The following is a 24637-nucleotide window of genomic DNA, read 5'->3' on the forward strand; positions in this document are numbered from 1 at the left end:
AACAGAATCTTTACTGTGTGTTTGGAGGCTCCACGTCAAAGCCTCTGGAGGAGAAGTAAGAATTAAATCCCGGAGCTGAAGACGGATGGAGGAATTAAAGATTGGATGAGGGCAGATCTCATTCTTACGCTCTTCTCTTTGCTATGGTTGTGATCCAAGAGTGTCTGAGCAGAAACAGGGATTATTGCCCCTGCTGATGTGTGCCTGTATGTGTCATAGGGTTTGGGAATAAAGCTGGATATTGCGTAGCAGACCTTTTCCATAAGCACAACATTTTAAGCTGAAGCCGCAAAGAGAAGCGGAGCGGAAAAAACAAGGAAAGGAGACAAGAAAATGAAAGGAAAACAGGTTACAGAGCAGTGAAGGAGACGAGGAAAAGGGAAGGTCTAGACGTGATTGCTGAAGGAGGGCAATGCAAACATGGTGCTTCACGACAGTCACCACATTAAATAACACAGCCGCAAACTGCTGACATGCGGCCAATCACAACAACCCACGCTCCACTCCGCCGCACCCCACCCCTCACACACCCACAAATAACAAATACACTCATTACCCATCATTCGCCTTGATTTAAAGCCCGAGAAAAAGAAGAAAAAAAAAGTAGGTTGTTTGAAAGTCCTGCTGTTGCCTAGCTGCCTGCCATGCCGACAGAAGGAGGCAGGATCATTTCCGTTCTCGCTCTTAGCCTGAGATATGCACACGTACGCTCAATGCACCATCTCTCTCTGGGGAGGTCTGTGTGTCATTCCCCTTCTTTAGACACACCAGCTGCTTGATATGTGCTCTGCAGTGTTAAGAGCCCCTTTCCCGTCCCGGCACAAGCCCCCAGTGGCACCCACATCCACTTACAACACAACAGGCATGACCACGCTCCTTTTGCCCTTCTACCTCCCTACAACAATCCCAAACCCCCCCCCCCCCCATATTCATAAGTACCCCGCGGGCAGATGGGACCCTAATAAGTGTTACACTCATATAAATGGGATTCTTCACTGTGCCTTCTTGCCTTCTAAAGAGCAATTCCCAAACTCTGCCAGAGCTGGCAGGGGAGAAAGAAATGATGGAGTGAGCGAGATATGGATGACAGAGGTTGGTATATGTGAGACTATCAAGCTATAAATACACCTGATGAGACTATCAACTTGACTGAAGGTAGGGGAGGGAAAAATGGGGACAAGTGAAGGTAATATATTAATGTGGATGTGGGGCAATGTAGCTTTGTAAGCCACATTGGGAAAAGGAAGTCAGCATAATACTATCTGCCATTGCCTTCCCTCGCGCAATACATTTCAACAGCGTCACATTTGAACACTTTAACGCACTTTAAGATGACTTTTCCTCCAGTTGGCTGAGCCCACGTGACACGCACTGATACAGGCACAAACACAAGCATTAACAGATTGTCTGGGGTCTAAGCTCTGAGTGGACTTGGCTCAACTGCTTTTGAAAGACAAAAAAAGCCTCTGCTAAGGGGATGAGTGGAATCTACATGGTCTGAAAATACTCCTTTTTTTAAGACCAGGACACACTGGACCATCAAGTGCTGACACTGCTCCTGGTAAATGGACCTCCTTCTGAGGGTAAGGAGGTTGCTCAGGATCTGGCGAGACCCCCCATGGTGCATCCTGATCCTATTGGTCATGATGCCCAGAGTGCCGCTGAGATCCTAAATGAAAATTCCTTCACTCACTCTCTCACTCCTCCCAAAGTCACCCAGCAGGTTTTCCACCAATATACAAATAAATGCTACCTCTTCATCAGAGGATGTGGCTCCGTTTTGCATATGTGTGGGTGTGGGTTGCTGGGTGGGTGGTGGTCTGCTGATGTCAGATGTCACTGAGCTTGTGTTAGCATATCAATGGTAGATGGAGGTTGTGAGATCTTTAGGTTTCAACAGGCAGGTGTCATCTTAACCTATGAATGACTGATCATGCAACACCCATCTGAAGAATCACAAACGCGCACGCAAGTGTACACCCTGTTGAAGTTGAAGTGAACAAGTGTGAATGAATGTTTGTGTGTGTGTGTGTGTGTGTAGGTGTGCGAGTGTGTGCTCTGCTGCTACCCCCCCCCCCCCCCCCTTTAGCACAAACAAAAGGGGCAGAAAAAGCTCTGTGGTCTCCTATTCATCTAAAGCACAATGGAACCCCACAGAGGTTTTCTTCCTCTTCCCCTGTCTGCCCCACCCATCTCCCCCACAGGGCAGGATGGAGGGGCAGGGGGTACCCTGTTCAACTGGCCCTGCAGCAACTTAGCCCCCATCTGCCACCGAAACTCTCCTCCCTCCACCCCCCCCCCCCGCCGGCACATCCATCCACCCCCCTCTCTCATGTCAGCCTCAACTGCTGCTGCACTCTGTGGCTATTTGAAGGTCTGAGCAGAGATTGGGGTGTTTTATTCAGAAAATCAAAAGTAATTGAAAGAGTAAAATAAATGCTGAGATTGCATATTTTTTAATTTCACCTTGGATTGAACAGCTCGCTCGAAAAGGGTGTTACATTTTGGATTAAATTAAAGCATTCCTGCATTTTTTTTTTTTTTTTTTATTGGATGACACGCAAGTAGGACAGACAACCTGATGTGAGGAGGCAAGGAGGCATAACACAGCTGTACTTGATGATAATGCCGTACACCTTTTAAATAATACACCGTTTGAAATACCCGGTAGGCTCAGCAATATTGATTCGATCATTATTAGCCCAGATTCTATACTTTGAGATCATATTGTCATTAAAAATGACTTAATAATGGCCTGTGACCAAAATGATATTCATCTGAAGTCTGCCAATCTCCGCATGAAACCTTCTTCTTCTGCCAATTCCTGTTTCCATTCTTTATAGTCAGCTGCTTCTTCCATTTACCCCAGTATTTTGCCTCCTACAGAGCCCTCGCTGTTTGCTGCAGATTTATGGCCCGGTCTAACATGCAGAGTATTGGCAAAGCATTAAACATGTCTTCTCTTAATACTGTGAGCTCTCTCCATCGATAAGAGCCTTAATAAAAACATCCCCCAAGTGGATTTGTGTGTCTCTTTTTCACTTTCCTCCCTCCGCCTCCCTCCTCCACCAGATCCGTCTCTTGTCTTCAGCTTTGCCTTAAACTGGTTCTCCTGCGCATCACCTTGCCTTCCTCTCCTTCTGTTCCACTCATATCCTCCCACCCACACCGCACCTGACTCTCTGGCCCATGCCAGAGGTTTAATGACGCTTGAATGCCACTGCAATGGAGGTTTTCTTCTCTGCTCTTCATGAGAAAATGAAGGATATTTAAAAGCCATGCCCTCAAATCAATCCATCTCCAAAGTGTCTCTCGTGGATTCATTTCTCTTGGATGTCCTCTGTCGGTTTTTCCTCCAAACTTTCAGATGGATAACATCACCCTGCGTAACCCTTCTCCTTGTTCAGTTCTCACACGCGTCCTCTGCAACAGCCTTTGGCTTTGGCACACTTGCTCAAACTGTCTTCTACATCATCTATAAAGGCCTTCCCTGCCCCCTGCAGCCCTCCGGGTCAGCTACGCCAGTGAGAGACGAGCAGCTGTTCTCCCACCTTCTTTCTTTCTTCTTTGCTGTCTCTGATGTCATGCATTTGAGCATCATAAGTACATTTTAAATATTAACAAAGACCACTTTGCACGTATGAATAATACAGCAACGGAGGGCAGCGGCTGGCCAGCGATCCCATCCCCTGCCGCCCTGGCGACCATAAAACTAATGCACACGATGACAGAAAGTGGCCTGTCCTGGTCTGCCGGTAGGACTTGCCTGAGGAACCCGTCTGGCCCGTGGCCCGGCCTGAAGAGGGCTGTCGGCCTGTTTATTCAGAACAGTGGCCCACCACCTGTCCAGATGCAACAGCCTGCAGCACTTTTGTTATGACTACATGTTTCAGAGACACTTTAATCTAATCTGACATTTCAATCTGTTGAGCGTCTTTGAAGGCAAATCTCTTTGGTGTCTGTTCGAGCTTTGTTGTCACATTCCTTTGTTTTGGGCGCATCGAAAATTCATCTGAAAACTACAGAATTTGTTTGACCAAACAGGAGAGGAGGGCAGCAAATATTTTAGCAGCCTTTTAATCGCTCCCGTGCAATACTTAGACGTACTCTTACAGCAAATGCGGCGTTATCGAAGGGCAAGCGGATTCCCAGACAAACGCGCCACCATTCGTCCAACACTGAACATTCGATTGCTTCTTCACTAGAGCCTCGATCTCGCTCTCCTTCTGTCTGGACCTCCCCCTCGTCTCCTGTTCCAGACCCCGCCCCTCTGGGACTTACTGGGAACCTTGTCGTCTTCATTTAATCCTGATGTCAAAAAGCAGTGTGTAAACACACTTCCCGTATGTCGTTTTTTTTTTTCCTGATTTTGATGAAGTCATTAATAATGATACACACAAAGAAAGAAGCGCGGACAGAAGGGAGAAGTTACTCCAGACAAGCGTTCCTGGCAGTCTGGGTAATTAATGTGTATGTCAACACAGAAAGAGGAGCGCCACGGCAGAAACGTGAGCTCAGCAGATCCACAATGCAGGCGCAGACCGAGACAGGAGGGATCTGAGGGGAGGCGGCAGAGCAAAGGTATGTACACACAGTGGGAGGGAAGATAAACGCTTATCTGTCCGTCCAATCACGCATTCCCTATATTTATCTCTGCCTTCCTCTCTTCCAGACAGAAACTTTCCTGGGGGACACTGAGCTATTGTCCCCTGTTGCCCCCCCCCCGCACCCCCTCCCCGCTCCCAGGCTGTGCTCCCCTAACAGGACCTCACAACAGGACCTCAATCCCCAAACGGTTTATATCAACGTTTCTCATTTCTCATGTGAGGATTTTCAAACGTTCCAGAATTTTAATAAACATAAGCTGCTTTTCTGCTCCGCCTGTTCAGGGAATATTACACAATAACAAGGACCTTGGGAGGTATGGCAGGGGGCTGTGGGGGGGGGTTCTTTTTGCCATTCAAAGAAATGACCACGGACCCGCATAGACAGTCAGTGCGTCTTCCAAAAGTAAACGATTACTGCGGTCATGTAGGAAAAATCAGACTCCCTCGAGTCCAGTTTATCCGTCATAGAGGTCTTGTGCGAGTTCTGTACTCATTGTTTACCGGATTGTTCTTTTACTTTCCGACTGTAAACCGAGATTAATCCACAATCCAATGAACCCTCCGATTTCGGCCTGGGATTTCCAGTCTGTCTGACAAAGGGAGGGGATGAAAACTCCACGCTTCGCCTACCACGAGGCCACAATGAGTGAAATCACTCCTCCAGCACGGGGGATGAGCACAGTCACCTTGGCGTCCAGGTCCTGTCACTTCAGCTCACAGTGACCTGCCCTTCGTACCCGATGATTTCATCTCCACGAGAGCAGCCTTTGAGGGCATTAACTCGGAGCAATCCACTGATTGAGGTCTGTGTGGCCTGATCAAAGCCTGCTCAGACAAGACATACTGTCTCACAATAAATGATTTAAGAAATGTCAATAGGTCAATCAATGGTTTATGGTCAGTGGGTGAATTCAGTATTTCAGACACAACATGTAGTCTCAGGCTTAAAAAACAGCGAGTGTACTTTTCTAGACGTTGCAATGGGAAAAAAAATCGTTCCCCGAAGAACTTCTCGTCTTACTTTTCAAAATGATTTTCTATTTCTTTTTGTAGGGGCCGAGAAGGCACGTAGCAGAACAATAATGACTGGGGGGGGGGGGGGTGTTATATTTTTCAGTTCCAAGTAGAAAAGAGAGCGCAGCTTTGCTGCGGGGTGCAGACAGCAACCACAGACCCCTGCGCTCTATGTCAGCATCTTTTAAATTTTTTTTACCCCCCCTTTTTTTAAGTCAGTTTCGGGATTGGACACAACATCATACATCTGAAGTTGCGCGTGTGCGCGCGCACATGTTTCACGAGTTTGGTCAATGAATGTCATGTATAGTCCATAGTATTTCACGACGACCAGACACTGCTCATCGAATAAACACTCGGTAATACAAAATGATTACACACTCATCTTTCAATAGAAACTCACCAGTGCCGGACACCAATCCCCCGACCAGGAGGAGAAGAACCAGAGGACCGATCCCTTCCCCACGCTGCATCCGAACAGAGAGCATCTTTTCCGGATACGCCGTTGCGAAACGTCCCGGGGCTTTTCACCCCCCCCCCCCGCAGCGATACTTGCTGTGTTTTTGACACAAGTCGCTCTTGTGCAAAAAAATGTCTCTTCTCCTAATAAATTTATAATGGAAAAGCAAAATACAACAGAGTCCAGTGACTGGTGTTGGATGCGGATATTCTGGTGAATAGTTCAGCGGCGTAATCAAAGTTGAAAGAGGTCCGCAGATACCAGCCACTGGGAATCACCCACCGGGATTCCTGCAACAAATTCCTGGCAGATTTAATTTCCAGCTGGAGTGACTCTGCTCGCCTGGGAGACACAAACGCAGTGGTGCCTCGGAAGTCCCCAAAAAGTTTGACGCATTGCTGCTCTGGATCATAAACAGAGACAGATTCCCAGCACGAGACAAACTTATTCGGCGGCCGTAGAATAGGGACCACGCGAGGGGGGGGGGGACGCGGCCACTTTTGCCCGCGTCCACAGGTGACTGGACTCCCGGCTCTGCTCTCGGGCCCCTGGGTGTCTCGTCTCGTCCCCGCGAGCAAGGTGTAAACAAGCACACGGGGATCAACGCGCAGCACAACGCCAGCCTCCGGACTACCAGTCCCCGCCCGGCCAATCACACAGCATCCTCCTCCTCCTTCTCCTCCTCCTCCGCCTCCTCTCGACAGTGAGGGCTGAGCAAGTGAGGGTGAACTAGTGGCAAGCGAGGAGGAGATACATGGGAGGGGGAGAAAAAGAAAACCCGGACCCCAGAGCTCCGGATTTAGCGGCTATGGTCTCACTGCAGACAAGTTGAGAGTTTTGCTTTTTTTTCCTTTCATGAGAATCGATTAATAAAACCATCCATCCATCTATCACCAAGTCTAATACGTTGAATAATGCAATTGAATGCAATGCTACCATCTCCGTTCATTGCCGCCCTTCTTAACAGTGAGCAGGCGGCTTTCTTGAGTCTATAAAAGTGCAGCAGGATTTTATGAGAGCCTATTACCTCCCGTCAGTCCATCGCTCCCGCATCCCTTGGTCACGTCATTTGCTCCCGGTGGCCACAAGAGAGCACCCTTCCATGGCGGGGCTCCTGATGATCCAAGTCGTCTGACTGAATGGTGCCGACAGTGTTTAATTGGTGAGGGGAGGGGGGGGGGGGGGGGGGGGGCTTTGCTTTGGGTGTGTCAGCTTCAATAGTTGATGTTGTAAAGCAGCAACAATTAAAGTCAGCTTCCCATCAGCTTGCGGAGCGGCTGTCTTATACTTCAGGTGGAAAGAGTCTTTTAGCTGTTGTATATTTTATTTTTCGGAAATCACCTGTCATTTTTAACAGTGGCATCCTCTTTGAGTTTTTGAAGTTTCAGATTCTTTCTTATCTTTGTCTGTGGAGCTGCAGTAGCATTGAATGCTTATCCTAACGGCTTATTTACTCCTTAATATATTCTAACAAAATCACGTTCTTGATGCTTCTGGTAGCTGTAAACATGTCACTTTCAGTCAACTTGAGAAACCTTCAACACTGATTTTTGATACAGCAGATTGCTTCCATTTCTGCTGTATTTGATGTTAAAATAAAAGAATAAACCGATAATAAGTTTAAATGCATCTCTCTGCAGTTGAAAGGTTTTAATGAGGATGAAAACGATGTGAGTCGGTGTCAAACCGTTTTTTTCCCCCACCACAATCATCAAATGAGGGGATCTCTCTAGAAAGAATGGTGTAAATGACTTGTACAGATTGGATTAACACTTCATTGTAAAACGCTTCAAATATGCATAATAGTAAAATCGTGAGCAAGTATGTAAGCAAGCTATTGCGAGTAAAGCAAGGCTTTGCTCTAAGATGCCACAGTATCTGGAAACAGAACACATTTGCTGTATTTAAATCCAACTTTAAAGGTTATTAATTGGCCTGCAGCGATGACTCCCAATGCCTCCCTCCTCCTTTGACAATTGTGCTGTTTTCTGGACCACAGAATACACTCTGGATAATTTATTTATTCTCCAAATATTTTATTGTGGCTGGTGAGAGACGGAGAGCAAGCGAGGTAGGAGGAGCGGTGAAGGAAACAGGCACAGAGAAAGAGAGACACTGACGGAGACGGTAAGAGTGAGAGAGGTTATGCGTGAAATGGAGTTTGCAGGATGTTTTTCAGACAGATTTGCCTCATGAAGCTGCAAATGCATTTTCTGTTTGCATGTCTCTGCATGCCATCATTTCCAATTGTGTTTCTGTGCCACTTTTACTTCTCTGTTCCTCCATTTACTAGCTCTATGCTCTGCATTAAGGAATACATTGAGTATACACTTATGGGACGTGATCCAACATCTTTTTTGTAATCGCCTCACTTAAGAGGGGTCCTTATTGAAAACGGAAAACTTCGGGGTGACATGCTCATTCAACAGTTTTTTATGTAACTGGCTGTAGTGACAGGTCTACTACCTGGATGATATCATGCTGGATGTTAAAAGTTTACAAGCTCTGGAGTATTTGCTCGCTCTTCCTTCCCTCCCACACATATCCACAATTCTTATTGACATGATGACTCTAGTCCTGGTCGAGATGAACTGCAGAAAGTGGAGGAGATCAGGCGGCAGCAGGGATTGATGTCAAGAAGCTGTGATCAAGTTCGACTTTTTCTTTCATCAGCCGTCAAAGACCATACAGGGAGTCACTTCCACATGTGCAACATGTGACTGTGAGCCTGCGGAGAGCAGCTGTGGCGCCTGGCTCTCGAGGATATTCTTGCCTTTGTGCATGACGCCAGGGAAGTCGCGATCAAGTTGGACACAAACCTAATTGGCATGCTTTGGGAGGCGATCAATGGTGAATAAATTGTGGCCCGGCCTGGTTCATCCCGAGCGTTGAACTCGCCTTAACTAAGATATTTGCATTGTTGTGACCGTCGCTGAGACTAATTGAGGATATAAATCAAGGGCACGCCATAGAAAGCTGGAGAGGAAAGCTGTTTGAAAGGAGAGCCATAATTGAGTAGGATGGAACGCGTATGCGGTGGACCACACAGAGGAAGAGACAATAAGAAAGCCAGTGCTATTATAATGGATAATAGTTTGTCCACCGAGGTCTGTTTAGCTCCGCTGACTCCAGGGTGCTTTCTGTTTCAGGCTTGACACAAAAATGATCAAACTTCCTATCTCTGTGAAACAGAGTGGGTCTAAAAATAGGAGACATGCTCTAGAAGTTGCTGTCGAGATAATTGAATATTATTTTCAGGAATGATTAAGTTGACCTTTCCAGTAGACTAATTATTTCTTGCAGACCAGGGGAGAACACGCTGAACAGATTTGGGAGCAGCGAATAATGCAAAATAAAGCATCCAATCAGCAAGCTTTCCGCTGGCCAAAGAGACAACATATGTTGAAAAATGAATAACATCCATCATTAGAGTTTGGCCTTGGGGGGTGTCCAGTATTTCAGAGTGGTGTCCTCTGACATTGTCTTTGGATGTATTTAAAGTTTAGGGTCATCCAAATTAATTAAAAAGTATTTTCACAAGCCAAAAAAGTCCCAGAAAATTCTGGCAAATGACAATCACAATCACGCATTCGCCCACTGAAAATGTGCATGGATATATTTTGGTATTTTTGTACGTACTCCACAGCATGTAAGGCAGTCCACACGCTCATTGCTAACGTTTCTTTTTGGGAGGGAATGGCGTTTTGCACATCAAAGTACTTCCTCCTAAGATTGAGCTGCTGTGTCAGGGGCAGAGAGAAGATGGGCTTTGTCAGACGCCAGTAGCGGTAGGATCCTTTCCGGCGTGTTGCCGTGATGAGAGTGAGCAACAATCCCCGCCGCCGCCTCTGGTCATCCCTGCCCGCTCCTTTCGTGGGTGATGCTGAGTACAACAGCTCATCGGTGCCAAGGTTTATTAGCGTCCTCTGGAAGTCCCCCCCCCCCCCCCCCTCGACATCACTATGCTGGCACTTCCTACTGATGTACCCCCCCGCCCCCTCTTCCGTTGCCACTAAGAAGGAGCCAATGAGACAGCTCGGGACACACGGTCACACGGAAACATTCTTTCCTGGCGTGCGCCCTTTTTGCGATTTTCCTGCAGCCCACTGGAATGATGTCATAGTGGTCTCCATTGCCACAGAAGTGATGGTTGATGAAGCAGATTTGTATTACGTTCAAATTGAAAAGGTGAGGAATGGTCTGATTAAAACAAATTCGATTTCTCAGAGACCTTTCCTTCCTACGTCCTTTCCTTATCTTACCTCCTCTCCTCCCTAGTCCTTTGCCTTCCATGACCTCCACAAAAGGAAGCAGGGCTGGAGGCTCTCACGCTGTTGTAGCGGTGTCATAAAGGCTCTGTCCAGTCAAAAACACCTTGAATGGCGTGATGGTCAGATCGAAGTTTCACTCCAACCACTGTACATCTCAAGAACAAAAGAGGGGCCGGCCTACGTAAGGATACAAATGCTAACCCAAGTTTCACCTTACTCGGGACCATAATCATACCCAAATATTCTTTGTAGTTGGCATTGGCGTTGAGAAAATTCTCAAGCATATAAAAAACAACCAAGACCCACACCAGCATTCATGCAAAGCCAACAGAGTGGAAGCTGAATCTGTTGTCCTCCATCAAGCCCTCAACATTTTGAACACAACACCGACATCCGAATGTTGTTTGTTTATTTCAGCTCCCCCATGATTTTAACTGATTGGTGGACTAAGCACTCCAAGCTCGAGTACCTAACTCTGCAACTGGTTATTAAACTTCCACACAAGCCGACCCCAGGTAGTTCACATTGGCAGACACACCTCCTCCACTCTGGTGTTAAACACCCGGAGCACTTCAGGGTCATGTGCTCAGCCCACTCTCTTTCACGCTATACACCCATGACTTCCACCCCAGACATAAAGGGAACTGATTAATAACACCCTGAACATAATTTTGTTGAGTGTTGGTTTTGTAACATCATGGGTGTTCTAACGATTTGTACAATTGTTTGTATGTATATGTTTTCCAAATGGAACTAAATGGAACTGTCAAAGGTATTATTGCATGCTGCTACACCAAACTGCATAGTATTTTGGGTGCTCATTTATGCCTGCATGCTCAATGTTGCAATGCCCCCTTCTCAAATGAGCTATTGTTGCCTGTTTGATGAAATGATGATGATTGATTGTGTGATCACTTATGGCCCCCGCCAGTAGGGGCCGTAAGTGATCACACAGCTTGTGAGTAAATCGCTGCCCTGTGGGGGGAAAACTGTTTCCTGACTCCTAGTGTTTTGGACGGTGTGTTCAGCAGAAAACAAACATCTAAAGGAACAACCAGTAAATAAACAGTGAAGAGTGAACTTCTACATCTTCTTAATAGCTAAAAAAAACACTTTAAATGTTGCTCATGAGCTAAGCGCAGACCTTTAGATAACAATGCATATCTACAGTGTGAGACGTGGACGTCTGATTCTCATGAAGTGTGAGGCTAGCCAACGGAGGGTTGAATTCATTCAGTCAATCAATACGGCAGAGGCTGTGGTAGACGTGCCCCACGCAGAACTGCACCCACAGTGCACCTTTCTTGTTAAATCGATACACTGTTTATTAGAAACTGATCTATCCAATATTTAGCAGTGCATGGTGACACATGTCGAGCCAGAATGTGTGTCTGTATGTGTGATGGTCTCTGGAAGAATGCGTTGACTTCACCTGTCCTCCCCCATTGTAATCCCTTTGTATACCTGGGCCTTTGGGCTCCGGAGCTTTCAGCAGATTGCATGTGTCAGACTTAGAACAATTACATTGATTAATGCCCTAGAAACCCGGTTTTCCCTCTGACAATTAAGGTGACAGAACAATGTAGACATTTAAAGAATCTATTTGCAAACTGGTTTTAAATGCCACTAACTCATAAAAACAGAAGCTTATTTGTTCATTTTCTCAAACCTCAACAATGAGATTGAGCTCTCCTTTCACAGACGTCACAAATAAACAGCAGACCGAGGAGCAACATGATGGTGGTTTGCACTGAGTACATGTGTATAGACCAGTTCCATATCTCCATATAGCTACAGATCTTCAATCTGTTTAGATAAGGGCTGCAACTGCGACATGCAAAGCTGAAAATCCTTCAGGAGAGTTTAAGGGATGCAAGTTTAGGAACGTGGATCATCAGAAATCAGCTTTATGTCGCTCAGTAGTGTAAGAAGTACTCAGAGCCTTTGCTTTAATAAGAGTATCAGTACCAATACTCATTACAGGTAAAAGTTTTTCATATAGCATACTACTTGCGTAAAAGTAAAGAAGTATTATCAGCTAAATGTTTATAAAGCAAGTGTTACATTTATTGATGTAATCAGTTTCAATAATAATCATGTTATCAAATGATCTGACAAAAAAGAAAATTAGATAATGTTGCTGTTGCAGGACTTTAATTATCAAATAAATGATTGGACAGTTTGTCTGTCTGTCTGACGTGTCCATGTGCCCTTACAACCCAACTCAACTGACTGTTGTATCAGGTTGAGTTAAATTGAACTACTACCTACTGGGGGTCAGAGAGATGATTCATGGTGTTTCAAAGGAAAGAGCAAGTGTAAAGTAGCATGGAATGGAAATAGTGAATGAGCGTACACCTGAATAGGTACTAAGTACTCCTGTGCTTAGTTACCTACCACCACAGAACTCACCAGGCACACATGTGATCCACTGCTTGGGCCTTATTGCGCACATCATGATCGTCAACTGAGACACACTAAATAACTAGAAAAAGGCTGTTGTTTCTAGGGAGGAAGTCGCTGGGAGCAGAGAGAAGGAAAAGTGTGTGTAAACGGAAGTGTTTGTTGGTGAGACTTCGCTAAAGTGAAGAGTGGGTGCGAACAATAATTAAACATTAACATCTGTTGGAAGTGGAAGCACTGGCAGCTATGAAGCTGGCAATCAAATCATCAGCTATTAGAAACAACAACGCTAACGTCGTTATGTATCAAACAGAATACATTCAGTTGATAGAAAAGGGAGGGAACACATCCTGTGCTCTGAATCTCGCCTCCAGTAAGCTTCACATGTGTGAGTTTCATACTCACTGTGGGCCTTTGTCAGGTAACGCCTCAGTTTATTAGCCCCGATGTGAAATATAAACCAAAATTTTGTTTATGACGAGGGGCGTTAGGGCATTGTTGACTTATGATATTCCACAAGGGAAGCATTACGTACACTTCATAATATTAACTACTCAGTGCAGGCCCTGCTCTAGTCTAGTCCGGACTTGTTTTTTATGTTAGGATAGGGATTTGGGACACTATACAGTAAGTCAGTGTTTATCTGTGAAAGCAACATTTCCGCATGAACTTGCATTCATGAGCATCCACACACAAGTGCGTTTAGATTAATGACCACTGGCATATGAAATGCCCCTGACTAGAGTTTTACACAAACAACTAGTTTTGCGACAGTGTAGGGAAACGCCTCGGGTTGGAAACATGACTTTTGCTGTCCTCTGTTACTCCCTCCATCCCTCCCTCTCTTCATCATCCATCGCTCCCTTTCACCTGTGCCACCTCACTAATGATTGCTCAGCGGCTCTGAGCCTACCATGCATCATTTACCAGGAGCTCCAGAGAGGTAGCAGGAGAGGGAGAGAGAGAGAGAGAGAGGTAAAGAGAAAAAAGGGAGCAAAAGAACAAATTGTTCTATTCATGTAGATGGGAAGGTGGAAAGGGAGCAACAGCAATAGCCACAAAGGAGGAGGAGGAGGATACGGAAGCTGTCTAAGGTGACGGACACTGGGAGACAAGCATGTGCTGCAAGGCAGTGTAAAGGGAGGAGGTGAGAATGGGCTGGAGGGAACCAGGAGGCCCATTTTATTAATCCCAGCATTGATCTGGTGAGAAATGCTGGAAGCTAAATAATACTCAAGAGTTGCTACTACACTTCGGCGCTGCCTGTGAGAAAGGAGACTGAGGCGAAAACAAACAACCATGTCGCCTTGGTGTGTTATTTGTGATTAACGTAATTGCAAACAGATTGTTGTTATTGCGAAGCAGAATATAGTTGCCATGTTAAATAAGACATGGTGTGATTTGATATGCTACACAATTGTTAAAATTAATACATTTTCCATAACACTGGACTAAGGGCTGCACAACAGTATTTATCCTTGTGAATTTGACATCAAACGACTGATTTTCATACAGAATACTACTCATTAGTTTGTCAGCAGCTATACAAAACAAAATAGTGCGTTGCACAGTGCAAGAAGGCCAGACATGGGGAGAAAAATAGGAAATACCGCCAAGACTCAAATATCCTCGCAATGAAATGTTCATTGTTTTTAACCAAACCATGATGAATTGCTTGATTTCTCTGCATGCATGTCTAGCCTGGATGAGGCTCAGTCACATCCCATGATGCAACACTGCACAGCAGGGTGTCATCATGGTTTATAGCACAATATCAGCCAGTCAAAATTATTTAATATTCCAATTTACCTTTCCAGGCATAGAGAAAGAAACAGCCTAGTTTTTTTTTTTTCTCAAGCAAACAATCTGGATTCTGTGATCAAGTGCCTGACAAGATGGCCAATAAAGGTGATAATAATAGGTTGGATTCCTGCAGACAAGGGAACGCAGCAGCTCACCCCTCGGTGCAGCCAGCCAGCGGTCATCCTATTAGACTGTGGAAAGATCAGGTGTGGGCGCGCTTTGTTTACCTGGATTTGGGCTCCAATCATACCAATCATCACCTTGTTGCTGGTGGTGTCAGGCAGCCAACACCGTCTGTAAGGGAAATGGTTAGAAGGGAAATACTGTATGTGCACTTTTCCCTCACCGAGTTTATGTAACATATTGGATGAGTATATGATTATATCTGAGCATGATAATAGACATCAGTGGCCTTTCCACAAACTGCGCTGGTTGCATTATTAGTAAATGGGGACAATCAATATATTGACAGGTTATCAGAGTAACCAGAGGCCAGAAGAACGATCACAGGTTTATCTTGTTTCTACGTATATGTACTTTATCGCCGACCTTTGCACTCCGGCAGTTGAGGTGCTTTTTCTTTTCAGGATATGCAAATCCTTTGTGGATACCAGTCAAATCCATGCAAAGCGGTCAGTTGAGGTTGAATCCCCAGCAGCCTCCAAACCAGACAGGAGCTTACGCTGCATGCAATGCGATATTTGTAACTTAAACCCATTTAACCAGTGATTTGACTGAAATATTACTCGTGCAGCTTTTCTGGAACCGTAGCTGATGACACAGTAGGTTTTTGAACAGAAGGGTTAAACTGAAAAGTGCAGATTTACATTGTATATTAACAAATTAACATCACAAATAAAGGCATGAAATATGAGGGACTTCTCATACTGCAGGGAGAGAGAATGAGAATTTGAATGATGCTGTTGCAAAAGGGAGTGTAATCTAATATTTTATTCCTCCAAAATGAGTCATTGAATCATATTTTCCGAGAAATGATAGAGGAAACAGACAAAAGAATAAAATAAGGCACCACTATGGGGATGTCATAACCTGAGATGAAATTAACGAGCAAGTATATCACACCTGCTGATAGGGAGCAGACAGGGGTTGAAAAGGTGGACACATCCTGCCAGAGACACCTGATCCTCTACATGAGGCGGGATAGTTTGTTCTACAAAAACCTCCATCTCTATGAATTCCGGCCTCTTTTGTAGTGCGATCTCACTGAGTTCAAAGATGCTTTAAGAAAGTGATCCCACACTGTGTAGAGCAGCGGGGATGTAAACTTGAAATAGACCCGCGGTCCTTCTCCTGTCCCATTTTCTGTGTTCGGGCTATAAAGCAGCTCCTCCTGCGACTAAGAGACAAAGAAACAATCAAACACTGTGAGTAAGCGTGCTCCCCGGCTCCCACATTCCCTTTGGAGGACACACCGCAGCCTTTCATCTCTGCTCCCCTCTCTGCAGCTATCCTCTCATCTTTCTGCTTTATGTTCTGCTTTCTGAGCAGAGTTCAAACACTGGGGACCAGTTTGGATGCTGGAGGTTCCCACTGCAGTGCTCCACTGAACTAGAGCGTATGGTGAAACATTAAAAGTTCACAGTTCTGCTCATTTATCTGCCTTACCTTTGAAAAAAAAAATGTGTTCGTTTGGTTGTACATTTATATGAATAGCCTTGCCTTCTTTAAATAACATTGTACTAAAGAAGTTCTTTTTTTAACCTCAATGTTAAAGTGGGAGAGTACTGCATGGATGTAAAATGACACAAAGGGTGAAACCTAGAACATCGTATTCCAGCACAACGTGATGCAGCTTTCCAAATGTGTGAATCGATACGTGAAAAAAAGCTAAATAAATGTAAGGAAGGAGGATGCAAGTGGGTCGATAAACATGCAGGTGATTGAGAGCAAATGGAGCCTTGTGCGTGTGCATTTTTTTTAGCCTAAAACCTTCCGTATATTGCAGGGCTGTACTGTGCTGAGAATGACACAATCTACTGATCTCTTCAGTAACTCCGTTTGAGTCTTCCACAGGAAGTATTTTTTAGAACAGGGAGAGCTCTTTGCCGAAAACAGGCCTTTAAGTCCATCAGGAAAGAGAGCGCAGTGGAGAACCGGCAGAGACGCGTCCCCGGGGAATCCACTAACGCTAAAACAACAAAGAGCAGCACTAGAGACAAAGGAAAAGTCTACTTTTCACAACCCAAAATAATTCCAAAGTGAATCATGTATTTAATCAATCAGTTCCATAATGGATGCTAGAATATTAAGCTTGTGCCTCTACAAATACAATTATATAGATTAGGCAAAAAGACATAATCTGCTGTTCAATCCTCATTACTATGGTGATTAATCCACACTGATAACCTCTGTTTAATTAACATAATGAGGCACTCAAAATAGCCATTCCTACAGTGAGAGTGATCTGGTTACGTTTTTGTGTGGCCTGAAAGCTTAATTGTTGTGTGTCTGCATGTGTGTGTGTGACCCTGTGGCGTGTGTGTTCTTACCTGGCGGACATGGACAGTACGCCGATGGAAATGAGATTACACAATCTCAAACGTCCCAATCAGACCTCATGCATATTTCATCCCTCTGCCTTGCTTTCATAATTACTTAATTAATTCCCAGCTCTAGAGATAGGCCGGCACTAATCCTCCGGCCCCCCTGGAGCTTCCCGGGACCGCTTTAGATGTCCTGTCCCAGGATGCACTGCACCAAGAAGAGGGAAACATCCTGAACATGTGTGCGGACTGTAACCATGGAGCTAAATCCGCTCTCAAAGGACACCTCTCTTCATAGTGGGTGATGTCGGGTTTGGGATTGAGGAATCGTATTTCCCATCAAAGCTCTCAGCTAAGGATTTGTTTGCATCACGCTGTGAGAAACATCCAGGGCTCCCAGCGCAGCACAGAGAATGGACTAAAATCTGACACATAGAAAAATGGGGAGACGTGTTTACTTGCTTACATTTACAAGCAACATGTGCTTAGCCTGTTTTCTCTGCTTCTTTGTCTCTTGTTCTTTCAGTGGAGTAACGCGGCGCCTCATGCACTCAGTTTGAACTGGATAAGATAAGGAAACAAAAGGGATGCTTTTGTTACCCACTCCCACATAGTGACACATTTGAACACGGCTTGAATATCTAACCAAACCGAAATGAAACCCCTATTTTCTAGACTGCTTTGATATGAACTCTGTCAGCTTATGTTGTAGGAATTATTTCATTTAAATTCTAATGGAGGAGAAAATCATGTAAGCTTAATCAACTAAAGAATGAGTAAGCTGAACGCAACAGGTTCCCTTGAATCAGTGTAAAGACAAAGCTGTTCCACACAGAAACAGCAGTCACATTAACAGTCATGACTAATGTTGACAGTCATAAGCTGCACAGCATTAATTCCCTTTGGCTTTAAGTGTAAAGTCTAATGAACCAGGCACGAGATTCCTACTGGACCAGCCGCTACTTAATCGCTGATGAATGGATATAAGTAAACAGAGCAACACTTATTAATCACACCTCCGTAGCCATGCGGGGGCAAATAACATCTATTTCTGGAATTATGTTGACCCAATATGAGTGAGGCTACGACCTTTCTTCCCCTGCTCCAATTTGAAAAATGTTCAGTCTCCCTTGTCGGCTGTAATTAGTAATTATCTGTAGATTCAATGATTTTTCTTTTGAGCAGTTAGCAAATTACTTATGTGTCCACTGAGAGACAAAATCCCCACATTTGAGACTGCGTGTCTACATTGTCCAGTAGGACTGGTCAGCTGCTGCTGCTGCCGTGCTGCGTGAGTTCCTGCTGCGGGGACTGCAGCGACCAAGAGTTTCCACAGCGAGAGAGAGGTGGAAAGTAGAGCCAGCGAGAGACCAAAGACAAATTTAAAACACTTCAATCAATCAGTGATTTGTCCCTGGGCTAAATCCAAGTTGATAATTAGCCAATCAGAGCAGGTTGGGAGGTGGAGGTTTGCCAAGCAGGTGCCTAGAGGCCCTCGAGGGACCCAAACTGTCTCTTTTCTTCATTAACTCCTCTTGTCCTCTCCCCTTGTCCGCTTGATCCTGCGAGCAGCCGGGGCTGCTGGGTAATACGGCCTCCATTCTCTGAGGTGACCCGGCGCTGCAGGGCCGAGGGAGCCGACGATACAACACTTCTCTTTTAACCTCTTTCGGACTCCCCTTTTCTCTGCTTCCAGGACTACTGCTACCTGCTGGTATCTCTTTGTTACCGGGGTTCAGCTCAAATGTTCTAAATGTTATGAACTTTTTTCCCCTGACCTTCAACCTAGTCTTTAGATATAGACGTCAAAGGAAGAAAAAAAAAGAAAAAGAGTAGCTCGTCTCTTTTGGATTTCCGTCTGTCTGTGTAAAAATGCAATTTCCCCCCCATCTCACAGTTTACAGCTCTTTACGGGCTGTTTATTGCCGTTCTTTGCTGATTGCTCATATTTATTTACAACCGAGGCACGGATGTGAATGCAGTGGGCATATAAATGCAACACTCATCTCCTGTTAGCTCATTATTATTGAATAGCTTTTGTCGCAACACTTTTTTTCCCCTTTTGTCTTCATGCCTGAAAATGCTGAACCTCCCCAAATTCTCTCTTGAGATTGTCAGGTGACAGTTGCTTTGCTCAGTAGTTACAAACTCAGAGGGCTTTTTAACATGAGAAAAATTCAGAGTTGTCATAATATCCGACTTTAATAAGGGATGTGCAGAGATCCTTGTCTCACAGAAATACACCCACGCATGCACGCACACATGCACACGCAGTAATCAGTATGATTTCACATTATGGTTTTGCGCATTGCCATTAAAGCTGAGTTACAATGTGATTATTGCCTGTGACAAATGAAGAGGTTATATTCAAGCTATTAAACAGCTCATAGCTTTTGATAGGAGACATATATGATCAGTTAAGACGCTTCGGGCAAAGAAATGGTGTCTGTCTGTTGGTCCCTGTCTATTTTACCATCCTTTTCTCCTACCCAACAAAGAAGATAGATGTATTTATGTGTTTTGAAATATGTTAATCTACAGTTGTTTAGGTTTGGAGAAAAGAACACATCAAACAATATCATCAATTGTTCTCTCTTTCAAAGAAATATGAATACAAATCATTCATAACCCACTCATAACCACTCTCGGCATGTTTTTCTGCAGCATGTTTATCCGCAAGTTCTAAAGCGCCACGAAACCATCAATGGAAATCATAATGCTGGAAATGACACGTATGTAAATGATTGATTTTGTAATGCCTAAAATGAGCCCACGGTGGAAGATTGTCCATCCAAAAGCTGAATGGGAACAATACAAGTACCTCTTTTGAGAGCGTTTCCATCAATACAAATGTCGGTGGAGTGACGGAAAGAGAGGACGTGCACGCGCAGTATGCGCGTGACCTGACACACACTCACTGACAGGTGCAGGATGCTTCACTGAGCAGCTTTGGTTACTGACAGATTGTGGCAGGTGAGCAGGTCTAAGCGAATCAACGACTGTCACCTTTAATCTCCCAAATCCACACACACACACAAATACTCCCACCACACCACCACAGCTCCTTCTACAACATCTATTTATTTTGCTCCACACCCTGCATGTCTGATTGCTATCTCGTCTACTGGGGACCGGGACCACCTAAAGGAGAACCAGAGTAGAGCTGGTTGAACCCTTTTGCCCCACCCCCCCCGCCCCCCCGTAGGTACACACCCAATACTCTGATGCCGTCCCATCTCATCCAGCCCAGACCCAGGCAGCCTCCTGCAGGGCATGCTTTAATGACTTCCTCTCGCCTTCCCCTCTCTGCATTTAGGTGTGGCTTCTATCGAAAAGAAAGTGTGCCTATGTGTGTGTGTGTGTGTGTGGGGAGGGGGGGCGAGTTTGATGGGGGGGGGGGGTTGGATTAGCATATCAGGGGCACAGATTAGTGCTGCCGTGGTGTGTGCATGTACTAACAGAGGGTGGTAATAAGAAAAAAGGACCTCCCTCCCCCAGTCCAAATTTCATCCCCTGGTTTAACAGAGGGCGTTCAAATGGAACCAAAGATAGAGAAGCAAATCCTCTTTATCTGCTCTTTACAGGTAGAGGGAGTGACCATGTCTACTCAATTTTAGGCACAATGGTCCGATGCGCACTCAGGGATTAAAGCGATCAAACTGCCAGGCAGCCAACATAGGCATATAAAATAACAGGCTCAAACTTCCTTTGTGGCTTTAGTTCTATTTTACCGGTATTATATTATTTTTCTAATCCAGCAAATAGGACATTTTTGAACCCAAAAATATGTTTTTGGTTTGCTTGGTTTTGGCCGTTTTCCAGTTGTTTCAGCACTGCTGCCACCCAATGACCGGCCCCAACTCGGTGTCGGTTGTGATACAAGAGCCTGACCGCTGGAGCCCTGTCTCTGCCACAAGGCCGAAGAGCTCCTTACCCCCATGGATTTTTCATTTGAGGATCTCTCAGAATCAATGTTCTGTTTTTGCCTTCCCAGACAGGGACCATGAATCAGCGTTTTCACCACCTTATCTCTTTGTGCTTTTGTGTGTGTGCATGTACCTGTGTGTGTGTGTGTTTATGTCTTTCCTTACTCCCTACTCTCGTCTGTCCTTAGGAAACAACGACCACTTTTAAAATGGTCAGTATGTCCTCCGCCTCTTTCCTCTCTCTCTCATTCGATTTTTGCCATGCCTGTACAACCGGTACTAGTGAGAATGACATTTTTTTTTACCTAATCACCCACCCAACAGGGTATTCAAACACAGAGGTCTTTATTTGTATGGACCAATCAGCCTCTGGAGGCGTCCTGCCCTCGGCAGACGTCTAGTTGCAACCATAACAGCTGCTGCTTTGCAGAAAGCTGGAAAAGGTAAGGTCCCCGTTTTGGGAAACGGAATAGTTTGAACCGTTCTTCAAAGCTCAGCGTGGAGCATTTACAGAGCATTGCTTCTGCACCTGCTCTCAGTTGGATAGAAGAGGTTAAGAGCAGAAATGTTTTTCTACGATTGGCTCTTTGTTTCCTAAGAGACTCTTAGGGGGAGAGAAGTCATTGTTGCCAACGTTAGGATAAGGTGAACTTGTACCTAACAATGACAATGGCTGTGTAACGGGGAGTCTGGCTGAGTCTCGCTACCTTGAGAGCCTCAGTGCTTGAAATGTTAATGATTCCTCTCTTGTGCTCCCCTCAGTTCTGCTGTCAGGTGGACCATTGGAAAAAATATAATGAGCCACATTTCATACCTCCTCCGAAGGCAGAGCGCCAAGCAAGTGAGAGGCAACCGGCTTCAACGCTTGGACCGGCAACAAGATGCCGCTGCTGCTGGTCACTACACGGAGGACGTTCAAATGGAGATGGAAAACATATTGTATTTGAACTACAGTCTCAAACAAACACTCCCTACAGACATTTGGGTCAGTTAATTGGGATTTCAGTGAGTGCCAGCGAACCATCAAGTAAGGCACCGGGTTGATGCTGGCTACTGTTCATATTGTGGTGCATTAGCAATTGAAAACCTCCCACACTGCTCTCATTACCAGTCTCTAGACAGTTTGTGAGGCCAACAAAGAATAAATGTGTTGTCATGAGTGAAATTTAAGTAAGATTTCTATATATATTCTAACAGAGGAAAAAAAGCTGTTTTGTTTTTTTGTATGTATTCTCTTTTGGAACTTTGAGCCTTAGAGTCCCATTGTGTTTGAGAGCAGGCAAAAATCTCTATAGCTGATAACTCCAAAACCAGGCCACTCCCACCAAAACAATCAATAGCACTACAGGCAAAAGGAATGGATTGTGTTGATTTTGAGTAAAGTAAGTATCAAAGATGCACTCTGGTGTTTTTGTTGGTTTCCTTATGTTTCATTCCGGTGGAGTTACAGCAACAGACAGATCTTTCAAATGCTGCAATAGAAAATGTTTGAACTGCAAATAAAGGAGCTTTTGCACTGTCCTATCTCTGTGCAGAAGGGATTCAGTGCTGGTTGCATCGCTAAGATAAAGGTAAACATGTCATTTTGAGTTTGTACCACGGAAAGTCTCCATTCAGGCTTAAGCAATGTCCGAACTGCACTTGGCAAGGTGTAAAAATACATTAACATTTGCTCAGGGGCGATATTCTCAGCGTACCACTACCTCCTTGTTCATGTTGGATCTGCACCTGCTTGGGATGTGCATATTTTTGTCTTCCCCCAAAGTGTGGCCTCTCCCACGAATCAGAGCCTTCATCACACTCTCTGCCATTCGCGAAAAACCCCTCCTGATTATTTCCTCCCCTCTGTTGAGCATTTTGTCACGCGGTGCTGTCATGTCCCAGCCGTTATAGGCCACAGCCCAGATAGTGTGAGTGTCCGGCGTTATTTCCAAGACTCCCTTCTCCGTAGCCGGGGGAAGCGTTAAGAGCACGCAGAAAGCCATGCAGGGCTAGTTTCCCCTCCTCATTCTGCCTCCTCCAACATATATTAAATCCCACCCACTCTCTTGGAAAGCCAAGGGGCCATAAAAAGCACCGCAAGAGAGAGGAAAGGAGGAATCATTAGGTGCAATTTATAAACCATTAAGAGCCATATTAAAAAGCCTGCAATCTAATTCACCCAACGGTGAGCTCTGGCAGCGACGGAGGCTGAGGGGGAGCGGGGACTTCATTTAGGGAGTGGGCTTTGGCCACTTTGAGCATGTGTGATGTTAATAGAGTGTACGAGGTCACCTCTAGCCCAAGGAGGCTTTCCCTCTGCTCTGATGCCCAAGTCAGCAGTATGAGGACAGTTGGGAGAACAAGGAAGCTGAGAGACATCAAGGGAGATGGGAGGAGAGGGAATAAGAGAGTTGAAGAGATTTGATAAGGTTCAGGGATCCCACATAATCCAGCTGTTTATCCCTAAAAGGTCCCTTTACTTGTGGTTTCATAGCTGTATAGTTTAAACAGGGAATGCAGGTGAAATAATAGCAGAACTTTGCCCCTTCAACCCAAATGACCTCCTGTGGTCCATTATTTCAGCCCTATGTTGAGCGAACATGAACTATTCAAACTCAGAGAACATTATTCTAACTTTGTACCAGATAAATTCATAGCAAATGATTTGTCAGAGAGAACCATCGCTAGCCTGACACGAACCGTGAAACTATCCAAAGTGGAAAGTGACAGAGAAAAGGTTCCGGTTCAAAAAGTGAGCCAAGTCAAGTAGAGCAAAGCCGTTTTGAGTTTGGGGCCGTTTGCCCCTTCTTTGAGGTCACATGACCGACAGACCAAGCCAAACACACCAGTTTTTTGTAGCTATTTTATATGATGATGAGATAATGATGAGTTAATGGGGAAAGACAGTGGAGAAACTGTCCAGTCTTTGTGAATCATTTGCTGTTTACTTGACAAGTATCTTTGTATTTGAACAACTACTGTTTTCCTTCTGAGTTGCTCCTGATTAACTCTGAATCAGCTACTGAGCAGAACAGACTATAAACCGCTAATTTATTACTAATTACTTAATCACTAGTTTGTGTTGTGATACATTAGACTACTAAGTGCACCCCTATTAGCTTCTTGTCCTAACATCATGTAACCCTTTGTGCTAAAGTGATTATACTAAGTAAGTGACATGTAGAATGAGTAGTAGCTCATTACATCATGATTATGATAAGTAGCTAATGAGATTTTACCGGGACTTCCCAATTATTCCTAAATAACAAACCAGAGGCTGAAGGGTTCTCAACACTGTTGTAATCCTCATTTTCAGATCATTTATGCATTTATATTCACATCCATAATGTCCTATAGCACTAGTAATGGTAAATCCTTATAAGTAAATACAATGCCCTGTCATGTTTTACATTTTTAAGGTCATAGAAGGGACTTTTGGATTACATTTGGATTATGTACTGATGTACAAAAAGCAAGCAGTCAAAACATGATAAAACAGGCTGAAGAGTGTATAAATAATAACAAATAATAAACTGACCAAGAATTCATCAAAATGCTTCTTACTTTATAGTTTTTGATACTTGGGGGGCTAAATGGAAAATAATTCATATTCAAAAAGTATTAAGATTCAGTACACAGCTCATAACATTCTTGTTTGTAATAAGTG

General features: G+C 44.7%; 1 protein-coding gene and 1 long non-coding RNA gene across 3 annotated transcripts in view; one reads left to right on the plus strand and one right to left on the minus strand.

The window, feature by feature from the left end:
- unc5b (unc-5 netrin receptor B) overlaps positions 1-6779 on the minus strand; it is a 41056-nt gene extending 34277 nt beyond the window's left edge. For both annotated transcript variants that reach the window (XM_037466311.2, XM_062566670.1), the window contains exon 1: positions 6025-6779. In XM_037466311.2, the coding sequence (XP_037322208.2) occupies positions 6025-6109 (85 nt within the window). In that variant the 5' untranslated portion in view covers positions 6110-6779. The remainder of the gene's footprint in view (positions 1-6024) is intronic.
- Positions 6780-8147: 1368 nt separating this feature from the next.
- Positions 8148-22381, plus strand: LOC134135189 (uncharacterized). The gene is made up of 4 exons (XR_009957211.1): positions 8148-8208; positions 21177-21200; positions 21313-21431; positions 21751-22381. It is a non-coding gene; the product is annotated as an uncharacterized LOC134135189 (long non-coding RNA).
- Positions 22382-24637: the final 2256 nt, after the last annotated feature.

This window comes from Pungitius pungitius, chromosome 13, assembly GCF_949316345.1.
Source record: "Pungitius pungitius chromosome 13, fPunPun2.1, whole genome shotgun sequence".
Lineage (NCBI taxonomy): Eukaryota > Metazoa > Chordata > Actinopteri > Perciformes > Gasterosteidae > Pungitius > Pungitius pungitius.